The 22,241-nt window shown below is 38.0% G+C and overlaps 1 protein-coding gene across 1 annotated transcript in view; it reads right to left on the bottom strand.

Annotated features, from left to right (window-relative positions):
- Nucleotides 1-22,241, bottom strand: part of UBE3D (ubiquitin protein ligase E3D) — a 76,979-nt gene that overhangs the window by 38,359 nt on the left and 16,379 nt on the right. The window contains exon 8 of the mRNA XM_059842548.1: nt 18,538-18,707. Coding sequence (XP_059698531.1) covers nt 18,538-18,707 — 170 coding nt within the window. The remainder of the gene's footprint in view (nt 1-18,537; nt 18,708-22,241) is intronic.

Genomic DNA, 22,241 nt, shown 5'->3' with positions numbered 1-22,241 from the left:
TCACTGAATGTTGTTAAAGCTGCCCTTTCCACAAGCTACAGCTCTGAGAGAAATGACAGACGACTTTACTGAACCAAAGGACAAACCTGCTAAATTAAATAACTATTTGTAAAAGTGATTTAATCTAAAAACAATTCTTAATTATGGTTGATGATGTGTCTATGTACCTAATGTACCAGGAGGCTAAGTTATTTATACTTTTAATTATCTTTCCAGTGATCTAAAAACAACATAAAAATCAATGCCTGCTCATTAGTTACTGAACTCTTACCAAAATTTAAATAATATGGACGACTAAGAAGTGCAGTATTTCACAGTCTACAGTGAAAGTACTTCTTTCCTTTGGAAAAAAACTTGCTTTGTAGAACCACTGCTTCTGTCCTGAAGCTAACATCTGTGGTCATGTTCTACCATTCATTATTTATTCTGAGCAGTTGTGAGTGTCAAGTGTGGGCTTTGAGCAAATTTTCCCTGGGACCTTTACTAGCTTCGTGGCATCCCAAGCCAATAGGGATTAAATCTCTCATAAGAAACAAAACCCATAAGAACAGAAATTTAACCCACTGGTGTCCCTGCAAGGAAATAAGCAAGAAAAGGGCAAAATATTTAGGGAAGCAGAGAAGGCAGAGAGCATGCCTCTTTGTATTTTTTGCAATGGACTACAGTGGTCAACACAGAAGCTCCATCTTGAAGTTTTAAACATTTTCTTTTTCAGTGTAGCACTACAGAGAAAAGACTTCATTTAACTGAATTTCTGTATTTTCACATGGCCTTAAATACTATCACTTGCAAAGCAATTTCATTATAAAATTACTGATATATAATCCTTACACTAAAGTGCATCATATATATAGCATATAGTACATATACTTTAATGTAGTATATATAATTATATTAGTTATAGATACAATAACCCTATTAACATCCAATGATACATGTTTCTATAAATTACTATAATAGTTGCATATAGCTTTCTTTTCTGAGTAATGAATAGTTTGATTGGAAAAAATATGCAAATCTGAAGTCTAGTCAAAAAGAAGTTAGCTAGAAATCCACTGCAAAAACAATTCACTGGGTTTAATATACCCCATCCTGCAAGATGTAAGTCCTTCTTGAACTTTCAATGTGTCACCATTTGAAAAGGGCAAGTTATTTAATACTAATAAGAAAGCCTTATAATGAAAATTCAGATTTAATTTCACCAGAATACCAGTGTCATATTATTTTTCAGATGGGCTGACATAAGAGGTATCAACAGGTCTTGTAGTATTTTAAAGCACCTTTTAATTAAAATTATGCTATTTGCTCTGATGAATGCTTTTATGATTTAAAATCCATACTCCACATGCAGTTTTCTCATTTCTAACTCCAATACATAGCATAGATTAAATAACTCATGCTAAAATGCACATTAAAAGACAGTGGATTAAATAATTTTGTTTTCATTAAACAAGTACAAATGAATCTCAAGGACGTTAATTTTATTGATGCATTTGAGATTATTTTATAACTTCTTGACATGCTTTGATCATTATAAGCTATTTAAGGGAAGTCAGAAGTAAAGCTGCCTATTTAAAACTGTAAAGCAAAGCCCAAATTATTTCATACCAACCAACATTTTTAGTAGACTCAACTGCCCTATATTAATGTAAATATAACTACACTGGTTTTGGGATATTTATTACGAAATGCTATTTGCAGAACAAAGCCTCTGAATAGTCCACAGAATGAAATTCTTTTTTTCTCAAAGGGTAAAGGGCAAAAGCAGAAAACCAAACAACTGTTAATATACTGTTCCAAGACAGACAAAGTTGTTAACAAGCAGATTATTCCTCTGAAGCACAGAAAGCTATCTAAACATACTGCAACTTCTTGCATGGCAATAAATCTTGACATTTTAATCCTGTTCAGGAATAACTTTGCCTTGGAGTATGTAATTTCAAAGTAATGCTCAACATACTTCTCCAGACTAAATATTCTTGGGTCTTCACCAACTTCTTTTCTACATTGCCTTCCTTCCTCCATCTGGCTGCTATGCAATTTCAAATGCATTAATTTTAAGCTGCAAACTCTTATCACCCATAAAATATTTTCATTCCATTGCAAAACAGCACCAACTGTACAGTCTCTGTGGAAGACAAAACACAATTTCAGCTATAAGAATCACTGAAATAAAGCTTAAACATCACAGAAGGATTAGCAGGTGTTCATCTATTCTGAAACCTGTAGGTTGAAGATTCATAGGATCTAAAATGGATGTATGAAAACCTAAACCAAGCAGCAATGCCTAAAGCAGACTTATGTTCAATGGGACACCTAGATATGTGGGACCACAAACACTCACAAATGTACTAAAATTAAAATTCTCAACAGTACTCAAGCTATGTACAGATGGTCTGTGAGTACAACTAAGACATATTTAGTCTTTATTTAGTTTCAGCACCAGGTAAGCAGAAATAGGCTCATCAAAGCAGGAAGAGAAAAAGTGATTTTAATTTCGTGGGAACTGGTCTTCGATATAAAATTCCAAACCTGCTGGGTATGTCCCAGAATATTCTTACCAGCAAAACCACAGTGCATAAAGGCATAGCAGCAGCAGATCTAGCCACAGAGCCAACCCATAGCAACAACTGTCTATGGATAGAGACAGTCTTTCTTCATTCATCTACAAGATCAACAGCTTACTGCAAAAAGTGAACCTGTAAAAGCAGAAAACTGCTGCAAATGTTCATCAGTTACAGCGAAGGTCTTTTTAGAGCTTCTGACTGAGGGATACAAGCTCATGGAGAAAAAGTTCCTGCTGGGCTTGTGATGTCAAACATATCTAGATATAACAGGAAGAAAACATGGCAGACAGTGAATTCTGTCACAATATATATATTTTTAAACTACTTTTAAAAATTCCTACATAATTTTTGCCTGCCTGGGTGCAAGAGTAGAAGTCACATTGATGTAATTTTCCCACAAAACCAAGAAAAGCACTGGAGTTTAGCTCTTGCTGAGCATCGCCTAAAGTCTGCTGTGACTGCTCTTTAACACCCACACTATGCAGAATTGCTGGTGCAGCTCCAAAGTACAATGCAATTGCTGACTTCTCAGCAGCAAAGCAATGTGGTCCCACTAAAAGGAGAAGCAAATTACTCTCATAAAAACTGCATGGCCAATGCTTTAGAATAAGCTTCTTCACCTTCATGGTTGTGCTAAGGCTTTAAGCTGCTTTTTTTTTCATCTCCTACTGCATATCCCAGGTATAAAGAATTAAAGTAACTTTTCTGAAAACAATAAAGATCAGATTCCTGCAGCCAGATCACTACTGATAATTCACCATAGTGGAGGATGGCAGTAGAAACAGCAGTACTATGACTCTACAACGCAGTTTTCTTGAATATGGCTATACAACTCAGAATGAAAGGATAGATTAGAATGCCTCTTCAAATACTTTTCTTCACCTTAAGCACCTCTTGATTTCTTCCTGGATACATCTTGCTCTAAATTAGAACAGATTGCTCACTATTTCCCTAATGTATGACAATAACTGTAGACTACTGTGCTTGGGATGGATGCAGGGGACACAGCAGTGTGCTACTGACCTATGCTAACAGCCTGACTGGTGCCATCTTACTTGCAAGGAATATCAAATGTGAGCAGCGACACTATCAAACTAAAATGCCTGTCTTCGCAGTATGTATGAACCAAGCACTAGAATTCTCAGGTTACATCTCTTTTTTTGTTTTTTTCTAACCTCTCAACACTTTGGATATGTATTTAAGGATACATAAAGGCCATTTGCCCCAGCAAATGTGTGCACGCCTCTTCTAATAGCACTTATTTCCTGAAGGGTACAAATGCATTGTAGAGCTGTAGAAAAACAAAGTACTGAGTAAAAGCTCCTTCAGGGCACCTGCTGACATCAACATAGTTACTCTAGTAAATGCAAACTAATTCCAGACAGCTCACCCTTAAAAGGTTCATTTAATTTTAGGGAAGCCTGCTTATGGGACTAGCGATGTCTGCTGGACCGGCAGCTTTCCTCAGCAGACAACTGTTGTTGTCTGGAAACTGCAGAAAACTGTTGTTTCCTCTTCTTATAACTGTTGTTGTCAACCTATAGTTATTTTCAGCATTAACAATGTATTCCTCTAGACAAACACTTGCTTTATAGATATTGTGGGAAAAGTATAACCCAAAAGATTTATCTCCAAAATTGTGCAAATAAAGCAAATGCGCTTTAAAGTCAGGGCAGGAGAAGGAAGGTGCAGGTAATTGGCAAGAAAGACAGAAAATATCAAATCACAGAATCATTTTGATTGGGATAGACCTCTAAGATCATACAGTACAGCTGTTAACCTAACACTACCAAGTCCAAGTACTGCCACAAACACTTCATTTTCCCAGAGGAAAAAAAGGTATTTGCCTTGGCGTATTTTTTCCATAAACCAACCTCAAGAACTTACAGAATCTTATCAAGGGACTCTAGAGATGGGTCATAAATGTAGAGCACCTTCTCCTCACTGTCTGCACATTAGCCAGCATCTCCTGCATGCAGCTGAGCTTCCCACCTGAAGGCTGAGACAATAGGCTGTCCTCAGCCCCTCCAGCAGCTGACAACTAGGTAAAAGGACCAGAGAAAACTCAAAATATCTCTGCTGTCTCCTGGGCTCCACTTCCACCAAGCTCTCACACAGGAATGATTTTACAGACTCTTTCCTTACTCTTTCCCCTTTCAAGGCTGGAAACTCCAATCATAAAATAGGAGACTCAAGAGGAAGACATAAATGTCTTTTCCAAAAACATTGGCATGTCTAAATTTTTGAATGCCCAGATGTTATCAGTAACACCACTCTCCTGAAAGTGCCTTTACATCTCTCCATGAAACTATAATCTTTATTTAAAAATCATCAAAATGAGGTGTTATATTAGTGAACATAAAAAATGTGGTGTCAGGTATCCTATTACAAATACCAGGGCCCTTCACTTCACAGAAAGCTTCCCTCTGTACAAATGCTACATCCAGTATCTGAGAATTATTTTTCACCATGTAAAATGTGAAAGGTTGATAGAGAGGCAATCAAAAAATCCAAAACCATCATTCTAAACAGGGGCAAGGCAGATCAAATACAAGAATTCAATTTTTGTACTAGATCAGTACAAAAGGTTCCAAAAACCTCATGAGCAATATGCCCAGACCCACTGAGGGTCAGATACTTAAGAAAGAGAAGACCTATGTAAATTGAAATGGCATTTAATTCACTTCAGTTCACCCAATCACTTCTCAGGTGAGCAAATTCTCAGGTGAGCAAGGGGATAAAAAAAAAGCTGGAGACTGTAAAGATAATTTAGCTTTCAAAGAGAAGTAGAAGTTTTCATAATGAAAACAGGGACAGTGAACCAAGCTGCAGTACCTTAGCAAGGAATTTTATTAGCATATCTATTTCAAAATAAATTAGTATACAATGTCCAAGATATTTTAAAAAATGTACTTACTATTCTTGATCTCTTATAATAATTCTAAGCATCACAAATGCAATGTCAAGAACTATTTTGAGCTATTTAAGCTCCTAGTTTCACCTGTGATTGACTTGTTTTCTAGTTTCATCTGTTTGAAGTCCTCCTTCATTCACTGAGATATTACTGAAGTCAGTCCAAAAATACCTGGTCTGCTTGCCCAAAACAGCTACCAGATGATCTCCAAATTGGTAACTCTGACTGAAATATCTACAGAGCAGCAGCAACTATGTCATGTGTGCCCAACTGCAATACTCATTATTAACAAATTCTCAAATCTCAGAGATGCTGCAGAAAAAGCAAAAGAAGGCCCCACAACAGCAAAAACATTCAAGAGATGGACAATAATTGTTTGGTGTTTCATCAGATTTAAAGATTTACTAACTCTTCATCTTTAAAAGCTGAACTTTGTATCCAGACTAAATCACTCTACATTAAGCATACCTTTCTCTATGATTTCAATTCTATGTTTATCAAATTATCTTCATTTTTAAAGTGCTGTCTGAAGAGCAGCTTTGCTCTGCATGGCTAAAACTAGGAAAGGTTTTGTCTTCAATAAGGCCTTAGATATCTAATCCCAAATCTCAGTGGGCCTTGTTAAAGCAACATCATAAAATTTTTACACATCCTTATTAGTTTGGGGAAAAAAAAAAGTTCTACGTATCAGTCAGAGCTTATACTGACTAATGTGGCCTTAGGGAAAGGACTGTTTAAATTCATGCATCTAGTCATTAGAAATGGATTGATGGATGCATTTATGATAAAACAGCATAGGTTTACTAAGTAAGATTTTTTGTAATTAGTAGTTACAGGTGAAAAAAAGAAGACATTCATACCCACTGCATAAATGCTGTAAAGCTGGTGTAACCTGCAATTTCTGTGCACTGTGAGCACACTGAGAGGTATTTGCATCATTCAGTCTGGGAACTCAGTGACCTGATGGATGAGCAGGCATGGGATAGCTGATGAAGCTACTGGTCTCAGCCGTTGACCCTGCCTGGACACCTGAACTGCTCGTCACTCATTTCCTAAACTTCCATGGTTCAATGTGCAGTGTCTTTAAGCAATTTAAAATTGGCAACAATTTAATTTCAACCACATGCTTTAAACTGCAGCACCTGAGGACTTGACTGTCAAGTGGCTCAGACGTCTGTGCTGCAAAACCAAGGCAAACAGTCGGGGCAGTAACCTTACCCAAGACCTTGACTGAAAAGCAGGGCTGGCTTCTGCAAGACAGTCTGAGTTTCTCCCTGCACTAAGCCGTGCAGGGAGAATGGCAGAGAGGCAGCAGCAAACCCAGTTTGCAATGTGGTATTCTCTTGCCTTGTTACTAACAGTCCCACCACTGTCCCCAGGAAAGGCTCTAACCACAAACCTGGGGAATTAAGAATTATGTAGAAAACATAGCCCTAATATGAGCTCTGCCACTGTCACACCAGCAGCAGTCTCAACACTGTCACTGGTACCAGAGGGATGGTATCTTTCATTCCCTGCCCTAACAGTACTGAAACAGGTGTGCATTCAGGGCTGTGGAATAGCCACAAATAGTAACACTGGTTTGGTCAGCAAAGTAAACCAGGCAAGCAGCAGAGAAAAATTATCTAAGAAGAAAAAAATCAAATTAAATCAAAGCTGAATGAACCAATGGTCTGTATGATGAGATGGCACTGCTGTTACCCTGTACATAAAGCTCTAAGTTCCCTAGCCACAGTATAAAGCACTTGCCTGGGTGTTCTCACAGAGGTTATTCCTACCAGCTGTGCCACATGAAGATTTATACATGCTCCATAAACTTTAATTCCCTTTTTAAGTCCTATTATACCAAGCAGGGGGCCATTTCTGAAGTTGAAATGGATTTTCAGAACAATATAAAGACGAAAATGTTTTCTGGCCTCTGATTTTTAAACCTTTGGGTAAAATTAAATCTCTTCCACAGAACTGTTGATATTCCATATAGAAATATTCACAAATACCAGGCACTCCAGAACATTATGTCTGAATCCAAAGGGAGAAGTTATCCTGCAGTACAGAAAAAATGCTGTAATCACTGTTCACAAAAATCTCTCAGCTTGATGCTTTGAAGTTTTTTCCTGATGTACTGACTTCAGAAGAGAAGAAAATTCAGTATTTTAAGATGCAATTATCTGCAGCAAAGCAAGAAACACCACAAATAATAGAAGTGGTTGATCCCGAATTTGCTGACAGCAAGATTTATTCTTTCTATTCATTCAATCTAAACCACTGCCAAACAAAAGCCTAATGACTGAAGTTAGAATTTCATAGATGTCATATTTTCCCTTTCACACTGAAACCACAATTTTAATAGACGAGTTTATTTTTATCATCATTTTCCCACTCCACAAAAAATTATACCTCTTGCAAAAATTGTACAGAAGCTCACTCTATGCAGGTAGCACAAAACTGAAGTATCAGATGTAGCTAGAAGTCAAATTTAACAGGCAATTGAATTCTAAATAAATAAAACCAGCAGTCAAGAGCACAGCTTCCTCTCGTAAAAGTAAACTTTCAGTTAAGTCAAAATCCTAAACCAGAATAGATTTTTTTTTACATCTTTTATTACATCCCATAGCTCACTTTGGAAATTCACAGCAGACCAACTGCATATCTGGAAAGACTCAACTTTCCACTAGCCCCTTTTCCATGTCCTCTGCTACTACGTGTCCTGTCTGTCAGTTTTCCTCTGTGCAGGGAAATACTCTTCCATAAATAAACCCTCCACCCTTCCCCAGTTTTACCCTAGTTTTAACACCTCCTCTCCTCAGAGCTATTTCCCAAGTTTTCCTTTCAACTATTCTGAAGCTTCCCCCTTTCTGCTACAGCAGAGATTTACCAGTGCCTGTTTAATCCTGGCTGATGCTGAAGGAGCCCTTGGCAGTCCTCAGGCAGAGCTGTCCAGAGTCCTGCCGTCCGGTTGCAGACATGAGGCACAGCAGGAGGAATCACACAGAGCCACACACCAACCTTGTGAGATCACTCTGGGGGCTGCACCACACACACACACCTTGACACAGTCAGATTAGTGAAGGCAGATTGTTTGGGCTCTTTAGCTTTATGAGCTTTCTTAAAATTTTATGGGTCAAGAAAAAGGCAAAGCTAGTCTCAGCTTAGAAGCAGAAGGTACAGGATAAGGGAGGCATGCAGCCTGGCAGCTGAGTTCTGGACATGAGGAAGAGCAGAAGAAGAAAAAAGGAATAGAAAGGGGATTTAGATAGAAGACTTAATCTATGTTTAAACCAAGTCAATGCCAAAGCAGGAATTGATGCTACAGACAAAAAGAGATTTTGGATAAAAGGAAGTGAAGTAGGCATGGAAAAACTGTGTCATAGACACCAGCTCAATGAGAAGTCTTTCAGTAGATGACCTTGTTCAAATAGGAGATGCAACAGCTGAAAACAAGACAGCTATAAACCTTATGTATATTAAGTTAATTAGAATGGACTTTAGATGTAGGAGAACACACCACAGGTAAAGAAATAAAACCACACTGGATAATTAACAAATGGTTAAATAACAGTCCAATCAAGACTGTGGTACCAGTGTGGATCTCTATGCAAAGATGTTCAGAGACTAAAAGGATTTCTGGCTCAAAACATTCCAGGTGCATGCGTGGGAAGGGGCAAGTAGGGCCTTGGCTTCCATGAGACAATGCCCTGCCCCACACACCTCACACACCCCCAGGACTGTATCCCAGCCCTGCAGAGGCTGCCAATCCCCAGCACACCAGAGCCAATGCTCCACACTCACCTCTGGAGCCCCATTCTAGCCTGAGTGAGCAGACGTCCCACTGGAGGCAGGGGCCCAGGAAAGCCAAAGGGTACCTAAGCCAGGACATGCAGTGAGCACATCTTGACCCTATCTCCTCTTGGAATTTCCAGCAGCTGAACACCGCTGGAACGAGGAGTGGTAGCTATACTTTTCTGTAGTGGTAGCCACAGTTCTTTTCTATCTTTCTCTTTCTTCTACTAATTCCCTCTTATAATTTTGAGTAACTTAAAAATGGATGGGATTGGAGCTTGCTAAGTCAATGCTTTGAGAAGATGCTTTGATTGAATGCTGCTCTAAACTTCTGTTGAAGTTCTCTGATTTTCCAAAGTTGCCAGTAAATTTTTTTTTATTGTCTTGACTTCTTCAGAACATCTTACTAGTATTCTTCCCATGCATCTAAGTCAGAGGACATAAAAAAACATAAGCCCTTTTAAGATTCTTGTCAAGAACGTTTTTGGGGCCTTACAGATGTCACTCCAAATTGCTTCCATAGAGCAAAAGAGTTATATTGAAGGTGCATTTGAAAGTCTTTTGGCAGAGGTGGAACACTAAACTAGACATTTAAAGCTAAAATACTCACCTCCCTGCAAGAACAGCTATTGAGCTGTTACTCTCATGGCCATACACACTGTGAAAACAGGAAGGGTCAATCCAATATCTCACTTCTGAGTAGATCTAATAGCCCAGTCTTTTGGAAATTACTTGGCTGAAGCTCTAAAATTCCGCACAATTTTATTCCCTGGAACAAGCCTTCCCAGCTTTCCAGTCAGATCTCCTCCATGTCTTCCTCAAACATTCATGCCCACAGATGGTGAAGTGGACAGAGAACTGAATGAAGGACAGATCCCAGAAGGTTCTGCTCTGTGGCACAGAGTCTAGCTGGAGGCCTGCTGGAGGCCTGGACTAGTGATGTCCCCCAAGGTTCAGTAGTGGGCCCAGTATTGTTTAAATTATTCCTCCATGACTTGGATGGAGGGGCAGAGACCTCCTCAGTAAGTTCACTGATGACACTAAGCTGGAGGAGTGGCTGATACCCCAGGGGGCTCTGCAGCCCTTCAGAAGGAGCTCAGCAGGCTGGAGAGGGGAGCAGAGAGGAACTTTCTGAAATTCAACAAAGGCAAGTGCAGGGTCCTGCACCTGGAGAAGAGTAACCCCTGGCTCTACTACAGGCTGGAGACCGACTTGCTGGGAGATGGACCTGGGGGTCCTCGTGGAGGAGGCTGTCCATGAGCCAGCATGCAGCCAAGAAGGCAAATAGTATCCTGGGGTGCATTAGGAAGAGCATTAGGCAAATAATATCCTGGGGTGCATTAGGAACAGGTGAAGGGAGATGATCCTGCCCCTCTACTCAGCGTTCGTGAGGCCACATCTGGAGTCCATTTCTGGGCTTCTCAGTACAAGAGAGACATGGAGCTCCTGGAGCAGGTCCAGTGGAGGACAACAAAGTTGATGAGGTGACTGAAGCATCTCTCTTATGAGGAAAGGCAGAGGGAGCTGGGCCTGTTCAGTATGAAGAAGAGACAACTGAGAGGGGACCTCATCAATGTCTATCAGTATGTAAAGGGAGGTGTCAGAGGCTGGAGTCAGGCCCTTCTCAGTGGTGCTAAGCAATAGGGCCAGAAGCAAAGGGAAGAAACTGATGCACAGGAAGTTCCACCCAGATATGAGGAAGATCTTTTTTACTGCACAGAAGACTGAGTATTGGAACACATTGCTCAGAGAGGTTGTAGAGTCTCCCTCACTGGAGATATTCAAGAACCACCTGGATTCAATTCTGTGCCATATGCTCTAAGATGACCCTGCTTGAGCAGAGAGGTTGGACCAGATGGCCCCACAGTGGTGCCTTCCAACCTTACCCACTCTGTGATTCTGTGATAGGTATCACTTATTATGCTTATTAACTATACAAATAATTTAATTTTTAGCTTAAGGCCAGTAGGCAGAGGAGCCTTCACAAGAATTACTTGTTCTGTTTTGATGCCACAGCACTCAAAACAGGCAATCAGCAGCAATATCCTATTGTTGCTGCACACACAAAGATAGAAGTATCCTGACCAATTTTATAAATAAGCCTTTCTTCTTTGGTCTCAAGTCATACACTCCCAATTTGCTTTAGCCTTATCAATTTGAAAATATTTCAAGTAAAAGTGGCAGCTTAAATCGTAAAGTATTGTTGGTTTACACAGCCTGTCATGGAGAAATACAATAGAAACAACAAATGCTAATTGATTCAAAACAGGCCAAGATACTAGAATCCAATAAATAAATAAATCAAGTTTTGAGGTTTAAGTAGTTCATGTCAACCATCTGTCCAATAAGCTTTTACAAGATTTGCTTTTTCACTCTTGGCTCATTATTTGATTCCTGCCTGCTCAAATAGATCCCGTCATTTTAAAGGCATTACAGGAGTTGAGCACTTACAGTTCCCAAGCAAACCCAACAGTCTTTATAAGTCCATAAGAAACAAACTGCAAGCATCCAAGTGGAAATCTGCTATGTTTGATGTATGATTATAAAACTACTCTCAATGGATCAGCATTATCATATTTAGGCTACTTGGTTTTAAAAAAAAGCAGTGTTATAAGGAAAGCTAAATGAGAGCTATACATATACATAGTAAGACTTGAGTATATGTGACATTGATTTCCTTCCAGCAAGTAAGTCAAGTCCCTAACTGCAATCAGCAAGAACACTACATGCTGTAGTTTAGGATCCCCATGTCTATTTAGCTGGTGGAAATTCTGAATTGTGGTTTGCTAATCCCCACCGAAAATCTAGCAGGACATAATTTCGTGGAAGATTACATGAGTACTACACATCAACAGTGAACTTCTGGAACTTGTCACTTGATTGTGGAGGCAGACAGCACCAGAAGGCCAAAAAGTATTTATTCAAAAAAAAATGACCAAAAGATGAATGAACAGACAGTAAAAGAAATAGGCAGGGCTGTATCCTCTGACAACTTTAATACAACCACAGAGCTGAGCACTACAAGAAAGTGCTCACACACTACTCTGAAGAACGTTTCTGGATGTTGGAGGGAAGATACCGAACTAAACAGAACATGCTAAAGTGCCCTGACCCAGCATGGCATTTCTTACATTCCTATCATCCTATAAGTGCTATTAACTACCTGGCAATGCAGTTGTTTCTGACAACACATTTTTAATTGGTTTCAGATAGTCTTGCTGCTTTTAATTTACAATTTTTTGCCACCCAACTTGACATTTCTCTTATTACCAATCCTAATATTCCTCAAAGAGCTGAACTACAGCAAGATGAGTCAAAGACACATGAAAATTACCAACATTGTGCTTACCTGAATTGCAGTGTTTCACAAATAAATATGAAGAATATGGAAAAAGGGTAAAAGCCTGAAATTTATTTTTTTGTTTTACCACATTACAGAATCACAAATCCTGATTCAAAAGCATATTTGTGATCAGAGATCTTAAAGAAATATTTACCTATCTTTTCTTTAAAAAATTAGACCATAAGAAGTAGTTAAGCAATAGCCTTTGCCATCAATTTCATATTTTTACATCACCAATTATTCTGTAGATAGTATTTAACACTTTTAGTGCAGAGAACAAAAGCAGTACCCTACAAGACAAGTACTAATACAACAGCACCTTTCACAATACACAAGGAGACACACAGGCTATTAGTCAGATTATCAATGAATGGATAAACAATTTGGGATTACAAATCCTACTTTAAAAACCAGTAGGAATCCTTCCTCCTCTGAATTCAATGTGAAATTTCAAAAGATGAACAAAAAAAAGCAACCTAATCAAAAATAGGTTGGAATGATAAAATGAGCAAAATTTTTGAGAAAAAATATGAGAATTTGTTCAGTAGACGAAAAATTTATTCCAACAGTTTTCTCTACTTCAATTAGTACTTCAAAGACTATTTTAAACAGCCAAGTTAGATACCAAAAATACAACAACTCCCAAGAGCAGAAAGATATATCAGATCTGTGTTTAAGAGCAAGAACTAAGTTCCTAAGTAACTGCCATAAAGGGCTGCTGCACATGGCAGGTGTAGTTTCAAGAAAGAAAAAAGTCAGGATATTTGTCCGGAAAGTTATACCTAAAAGTTCTGTACACTTTTTCCCAGAGGTGGGAAAGGATGTTGCCAGTAGGGAAGAGCAGTCTGCTGCCTAAGCATTCAAATTTCATGAGGCTTATAGCTTCCACTTCTATCAAACTCTGAGAAGTATTCTTTTCCTTTCTGTCTCAAAACCTTGATTGGCATCCGACTCTATCTTCTAAAAATTTCTGCATGACTGTTCAGTCATGCCTTCTAAGGTAACTCATCCCACCCATGGTGTCAGTTCTCTTAACTCAATACCATGAAATAATTTAAGAAAGGAACAGAAAAAAAACAATCTGAAACAAACCAAACCTTTCATATTCTATTTACAATCACATCCACTCTTTTAATCATTTCAGACAGAAATCAGCTTACAGAGAGAACAAACCAGAGAAACACTGGTCACTCCTCAGTCAATCAATTATTGATCTATATGGTCCCATGTGTTTTCTACAGGCAAGAGTCACTGAAAAACTACGAAAATCTCAGACATTCAAAAATCAGTGAAATAGGACACGGTTTGATGTTTTTATGAGAAGTAAATTACTCTAGGGTGATATATAGAATGAAAGCCATTCTTGAGAGAAATAAAAACATTCTGGAATACATCAATAACAGCTTCATAAACAGCAAACTATATACAGACTGTAATAAAAGCACTAGGACTCAAACCCTCCAGGTTTTCAGCCACAAACTCAATTTTCCAGCTTATTCTTGTCCCTCTAAAACTAATAAAATGAACAATTTCTGGAAGTAATTTTTCAACTCCCAAATCATAAGCAGCAAATTTTTACATAGGAAAAGGTTTCTGCAAAAGCTGTAAACCATTCAGAGATGCATATGAGATACAAAAATCTATCAACGACCTTTTGACAAAGCTTTGCCTAGCACTCTCCTCTAAAGGGAAAAGTGCAATTTTCCTCCCTACTGTACCTTCACATACATTTTCTGAGATCAAGTAATGGTCAAATTGCCATGTAACCACATTTTCAATTTTCTTCATACAGTTTTACAACACTCTCACTTCAGCAGTATTTACTATTATCACTCCCAGCAGCTAAGGCTGTTTGCATAAGGTGTTATTTGCCAAGAACCTGCTACTTGAAAGGAAGACCTCTTCTGTCTGCACAGCAGATTTGTAGGTGGAGAAAAGTAGCCTTGTTGAGAGAAAAGTGGAGGGAACCAACATAATCACATGCACATGGATCCATAAAGGACAGAGCAGAAAATGCATGAGGTATCCTTCTCTAATGGAACTCAAACCCATTTATAAGATACTTTTTTCATGCAATTTCAACTAATTTGCTGTAGAAGAATTTTTATAAAGCTCCCTCAAGGGCTAAAAGCCTAAATGCAGACAGACTTAGCCAGAACTTGTGTTATCACACATATCACACACCTAAGTGTTTCTAGCCCTGTTTCACTGCTGAAGGAGTAAGACACAAATCACTACTAGACTTAAAGGCTACCCTCAGGAAGATAGAGGAATACAGGTCCAATGAGAAATGACAAGAGCTACTATAAGTTGCATGTCTGGATACACTTAACCCTATTTTAACTTCACAATGCCTTAAAAGTTACTGAATGTCCTCAAGCAAAGCAGCCTAATACACAGAGAATACCCAGAGAACAGCTGTTAAGAATTCCTTGCCAAAATAAAGGTATATGGGGAGAGGGTCCACATGACATGTTCAGTTTGTTTCTATCCCATATGTCAGTCGCTCTCCCAGAGACTGGAAGAATAGAAATGCTTCTTCCTTCCACAGACAACATGGAGCTGGGAAGGGCCACCAACAGGACATATGTTGGGAAAAGAAATGGCCACGACCAAAAGGAAAAAATTCTGCATAAAATTAGGATGTAATTTGATAAAGGAAACCTGCACCAAAAAAAAGAGGAAGGCTGCTTATTAGACTGCAATCTACCTGGAAAGGAGCCGATGGTCAACACAGATCAACAAATTTGACATGAAATCAGCATATTGTTGATGCCACACAACAGGTAATTACCTTCACAGCAATGCTCAGCCTAATCAGACCACAGCTTTGTTAGAAAAGGCTTCAGGATCAGCCACCCCTAAATAGCAATAACTCCAAATGGGTAATTACCAGTCAGCAGCCAGTAATGAACCATGGACATTTATCCTACTTGAATGTTTGTTTCCTTTACATTGTTAACATTTAGAGCAATATTGAATGTAAGGTACAGTGATAGATATGCCAGTGATTTACTGGAGGAAAGAGAGTTCTGTTGCTCACTGAAGCAGTGTTGTTCACAGGACATAATTCCTAGTTTAAGGAGAAAAATACTTCTGTATCCAAGGAAGAGCATTAAGCATTAAGTTAATTACGAAGAATTGCAAAACTGAGCTCTGAATAAAGGAGGGATAAAATGAGTTTTCAAGTGAGACAATAAATTTCTTCTGACACCCTGGAAGTCTTGAAACGAAGATCACATTCAAAAGCTTCTACATTCCCCTCAAGAAAAATATTCAAGTGCACCCCCAGGAAAGGGTGCCTGAATGTGAATTATTAGGCAATATCAGTCAGACTCTCTTTAGCAGCAGCATTTGCCAAGGAAGAATTTCACAAAGCCCAAGATGTCAACTGCTACAATGGAACCATGTATTTATCTCACAATAAGTAGATTTATGCTTGTGTACATAAACTAAGTACAGATTTTGTTTCGTTTCTTTACCCATATTTTACAAATATGTGATTGTGCTACTATATTTAGATATTAAAACCAATACTTCTAGTTTACCTTAATCTGTTTTAACCTATGGCCCAGCTAACCAGCACAGACTCTGCAGTGTCCACAAGTAAGAAAGGTGCTTCCCCTCCCATCACTCAGCTCAGATTCTGGCCCCGCCAGAACTGGACAGAACTCAAGTGTACCCAGGGACTCAGCAACTGAACAGGCCCTCTGACCTAAAACAGAATGCCAGAGTGCACACTCATCCCTTGCAGCTACTGGAGTCTGCTGGGGTCTAGGTCGCATGCAGACCTCCTGCTGATCCTTTTCTATTCTGGAGCTGTCCTTGCTCATTCCTCTCTCATGGGAAGCAGGCCCTGGGCTCTGAAACCTCTCCATTACTCCAAAGGCAGGTGTATGTGCAGAAGACAGCAAGGTAAGTGTTATAATTTTCATCAGAATGTGGGCATCTGAAAATTTTGGAACTTGCACTAATCAAGAAATCAGATACTTTGTTCAGAATTCTTGAAATAAAATTTGAGTTCTAAATGCAAATGCATCACATTAAATGAATCATACTGGTTTTGATATTTTTGCTTATGCTGTGTTTACATTCCTATTTGATATAGAAAGATTTCAGTCTGATTGCACAGATTCGGGTGGTACTTGAGGCCACCTGATAAATTAGTTAGTGGAAACAGATTGAAGAGCTAATGTCCTTTTTACTGCTCTTTCCTAGAAATATAAAAATGGAAAAACAATACTAAACCAACAGTTTGGTTTCTGAAGCTTAAAAAAAAAAAAAAATCTTCCATTACTTCTCTTCCGTTGTTTTATTTGTCCAGGAACTGGATAGAGAAAATACCAATTGCTGTCAGAGAAGAATTAAAACCTCAGTTGTTCCTTATGCTCACTGCAAAATCCCAAAGATAAATACAAAATAGTGGAGTGAGAAAAAAAGTTGAAAAAAGCGATTTCCAACAAGTCTGTCTGTGGAAATAGAAAAGAACTGAATACAATCTGACACTAAAATACTGCTGCTGAGAACTCCATTCAAGAAAAGCATTTGTGAATGCTAGGAAAATGACTAAGTAGATGACTTTTATCTCAATAACATGTCAGAGTAGATGAACGTGTGCTAAGATAATTAAGTTTTCTCAGTGATAAAGAAATGAAATTTGAAAAGCAAAACTCTAAGTTACACTTCTGTAAGACTAAAGAGTAGTAAGTGAAATATCTTTCATTTCAGACAGATTCTTGCAAAACATCTCCCATTCTCAGAATAAGCAGTTTAAATGATAATACTTCAGGATGTATTTTGGATCCCTAAATAACATTTAGATCATAAAGGTTTTCCAAAGCCATCTTCTGAAGCTGTTACATCAATAAAGGTATTTTTTTCTCTTACATGACTAACATTAACAATGTAGAATGACCTTTTCTCTAAATATTAAAATTTTGCATTCTCTACATTCATCACAGTTTATTTCTGCTATTCACTATTGCATCTGCTTGAATTATAAAAAGAATACACTTGGCAACATTCAGGATAAGCACACTATAATGAATCACACATGCTTGTAAGGTGCATGTTTCTCCTACAAAATATTAAATTCATATACACATTTCCTTGTCTCTATGAGAAAACATTTCTGTTGTACTTTCATGAGGTCTTGGGCTATAAATGATTTGTGTATTGACTGAGTCTGGATTGAATGTCTTCATCCATACTCATTTAAATCTTTCACCTAGTTTCCAAAGTTTAAAGAAAAAACACCAACAAACCACCACTTAAGTGTGACTTACACAAGACTGATGCTTTCTTTTCTGTCCCTGAACAAAGAAAGCAGTAATTTATGGTTAAACCATACTTCATCACCTGCAAACATTGGAGCCACTGTTTAATCAGCATGCTCTTATCTTTGCTCTCCAACAGATAAAGGCTCTAACATGTTAGGCAGTGTATGTTTTTCATAATGTTGAACTCAAAGCTTGCTGAAATCAAATGTTTCCTTTATGAGGGCTCCAGTACACTTAGACATATCAAATAAAAACATTTTTATGACACTGTACTTAACTACCTTCCTCACCTCCATTCTTTTCCCTTCTCTCAGGGCCCTGCTTCTTTTTGAAATAACGTCATCAATGGGCTGAAAGCAAATTAAATTTAAACGCCAATACCTAAGTTACTGACATGCACCCTTAGAAACAACAAAACTCTTTGGTCTATATTTTAATATTAAAATGCAAAAGTCTAACAACCAGATTCTCTCTGGCTGTAACAGAAACCAAATACTACTCTTCTGGCATTTTGCTTAAAAAAACATTTTAAGAAATATGCAAATTCAAAGAGGTTTATATCTGAGATTAACAGACTGTCCAAAGAACATGAAAGAAATACTAGTGCAAAGCAAATGAATACCAGAATCTGAGTTTAAAAAAGGTTTTACTTACTCCTTATTTCTGCATTGAATGCATGGCTGGTAAAGGACTTTGAGAGCATTCCAGGTTCCCACTGGTCCAGAGCTAGGTGTGAGGATATCTCCAAACAGTGTAAAATCAGTGTGGGATGAGGAACTTCCTAAAGACTCTACCAGCAATGTGTCAGAATTTAAAAGCCAGATCTATAAATGAAAAATAATTTAGTTTACTGCACATTACATACACTTCCATTTGTTACTTTACTGTGACCCTAAAGCAGCTGATACTAAAGCCATATTCTTATAAAGTTTCTAACAAAGTATTAACAGACATAAATTGACATTTTATTATTTAGCAGAGTCTGCACAGCTTTTAGAGGAGAAAAAAGGGTAATACAATACTGATTTATCAGTATTGAAGCTGCCTCTTTTTGTGACTGCAGCACATTCCCTTTGGTAGGAACAAAAGAAATAGTCCCAAGTCATCTCTTTCAGTACCAGATGTATTATTTCTCCAATTTCATAATTTTTTAGGCATTAGTCAAGCATACAGTGTTGAGCAACTGAGGGCTAAAGACAGGCTGAAAGACTGCCTACTGAAGTGCCAAAAATTGAGGATTTTCAGAACCATGGTGGTTATGACTCTACGGACCTAATCCATGCAAGGAAAAAGAGAACAATTAACATGGAATAAAAGGCACACTGGAATTTACAAACAGCCGCAGCAGATCTTCACTTGGAAAATAAATATCAGATTTCATAATGGGACTAGTATTCTTCAGCCCTATTCGCTCACAGCAATTCAAGAGATATTTAAAGGGGAGAGTTTTGAGAAATCTGAACTTTTTGCATCCCATTATGGATCTTATTTAATCCTTGTGTGATTTGGTATCAGTGTTTTGACTTGGATCCAGGGCTTTCCTGCTGAACACCACACAAATAACTCAGGCTTTTGCTTAATTCACAGCCTGCAGTAGTGAAGTGATCCAAGTTAACAATGGAAATCAATTTTTACAAATCTGGCATCTGTAGGAAATGTTTATATATGAAATATTTATCATAGAAGATGGGATTTATACAGTGTTGCTCACTAGAGAGCAATCTTCGGCTTCTCATGATCTAATCAGCTTCAAGTAAAACAAGTTACATGATGTTATGTAGCAGACACATGATATCCCCTGTGGAGGGAGAAAGCAGTCATTAACAGGACACATAGTATATGTTGTAATTGAATGTGACAGTCACAATTTATCTGAGCCCAAGGCTCAGAACATTACAGTGGAAGCTTCATAAAGAAGGAATGAGATATATCGATAAAGATATCTTGGGAGGGGATAGGAGGAGGAGAATGACTTCAGCATATGCACATGAATGATGAGAAGAAACCGCTCTTGGCTTTGCAAGTGGTTGTTCATCAGTTTTGCTCCAGTAACTCACTGTACACATTTACAGCCCAAACTGCAAAATATACCTCATTAGCTAGGACCATTACACAAGGTGCTTAAAGCCAAGTGCTGAAGAGGTGTTGGAAGAAAATGGTGCAGAAACACACGCCACTGCCAATGTAAACTAAACAGAGTTTCTTCCTTTTGAAATTTCTAACAATTCTGTGTGGAAGGAGCTTCCTGGGATGCTTTTCAGCAAGGGAATATCCTTCAAACTAGACAAGGGAACAATGTAGCAATAGCTGTCTGCTCCTTTCAGAATCCTCCTGCAATCTGCTGCAGAGAAAGCAACCAAAGCATTTCATTTGCAACATAGTCCATTGGAAAAGCACCTCTTTCTACACAAGTGCCACATGTCGCATCTCACAATCGTGTTCTAGAACTTGTATGAATGCCTTTGTCTCACCAGCAACACAAGAGATCTGTATTAATAATTCAGCACACAATATAGAGAAAGTAAATGAATCTCTGGGGATGAAAGGATTCCCAGCCATTAGCAAAATCAACTTCTGAACTACACTTACTTCTTTAGGCAGTATTTTCATTATTTTCTTCATACCTGAATTATTTTTTGATCTTGTTTTCAATCTGAGTGAACAATTGCTCACACAGACTCAGTGTGTTGACTCTAAGAATTTTATACATGCATTTCTGGCTAACAGTTTCATATTTTGAGCTGAGCTTTCAACTACGTTATTCATAATGCGCAACCGTTCCTTTCTTCTACTTCTTTGTACAGCAGCTGGCACAAGCAAATTCCTTCCATGTTAATTCCATTAAAAAAAGAAACTTTGCAGAAAATTACATACATAAAGCGTAGAATTCATTCATAGTGCCATTGATTACCTTTTCTGAAATGACAGAATCAGAAAAAAAAAAAGTATTTGGGGGGTTGTTGATCTTCCTTTCATGGTTTTCTTTTGGTTTCAAATCATTTTGTCAAGAGACTTAAAAAGATGTTCTTTGGGGAAAATTGGCAACAAATCTACCCCAGTTATACTTCATGGGACTTGAACCAAACAGCTGAAATACCACAATTTAGATTGTGTGATCAGTTTCCCTATATCTCAGTCTGAGTTTCCAGCATCAAATTGTGGACCATTAAGCATCAATTTGAATTTAACATGGGTTAAAAAAATCCCTACATATTTTATTTTTCCTTGCTAGTTCTTCCCTAGTTATTGCAGACATTACCATTACTTTCATAATCACACAGGTCACTAATGCAAACAAAAGCTATTTCATTCTCAAGATTTCATTTCCATGTATTTCACAAAGATTAAGGCTCTCTGAGAGAGCTGGGCAGCTAAGTCTCAGCAAGGTTCTCATTATCTCACTGCTTGACCACTGCAATGTCCACCCCACCTCACTGCAATGTCCACTCCACCTCCAATCTTAAGAAATGCAGATAGGTTCTGTTCATGCCCTTCAAGACCGGGAAAATAATCAGGTCTCAATAACATCTCTCCCATTTTGTTACGTATTAATTTTCTTGGGATATCTTCCCACTCCTCTCAGCTCACTCCTGAAATGCAAGCTGCCTTATTTTCAAAACATTTTACAATCTAATCCCACTCCAAAAAACATCTTTCCTTCAATACTGAAAGACTGGAGATAGTGTTCAGAGTCCAAACCACTACACATTTTTTGATTTTTACAGATGCAATCTTTTTGGGTATTATGAGGTTGATCCCATCCATGAGATGAATTCCCTGTATCTATCCAGAAAACTACTTATTTACTGCTTTCAAAGCTACACTTTTTGCAGTACAGAAAAAATAGGTATCTTTTGAGATGCTGCTATGCTGACCAATAATGTACCATTCTGTTTGTGTTCTCCTATCTCACGATCTGTTTGCTGTCCTCATATTCTCAGCTTCTAAGTCAGGCAACTACAAGGCAGGGTACCCTTCAACAGTGGAGCAAAGAGAGGAGGCAAGTGATTCACAAATGTGAAGAGAGCAGAGATAGAGTTAGGAAAAATAAGGATATCTGTATGCACCACTTTTTCCCCCTGAAACAAAGAAACTTTTTAAAATTGACATCCTTTAAAAATAAATCTAAATAAACCACCAAGCTAAGTAGTATATAGCCTAAACCACAGAATATGTGTAACTTAAAAAATGGAAACTCATATTATGGTATGTGCAAATAATATAATTGGTAATGTTAAGTGATACATCCAGAGGAAATGAGGAAAATATGCATACATATTATTTGTGGTTTAAAAAATTTAAAAGACCTGTGAGAAACCTTAACCTTAATTATCACATACATGGTTTAAGCTGTGTGT

This window comes from Haemorhous mexicanus, chromosome 3, assembly GCF_027477595.1.
Source record: "Haemorhous mexicanus isolate bHaeMex1 chromosome 3, bHaeMex1.pri, whole genome shotgun sequence".
NCBI lineage: Eukaryota > Metazoa > Chordata > Aves > Passeriformes > Fringillidae > Haemorhous > Haemorhous mexicanus.
The sequence above is the reverse complement of the archived record's forward strand: the minus strand, read 5'-3'. Positions and strand labels throughout refer to the sequence as shown.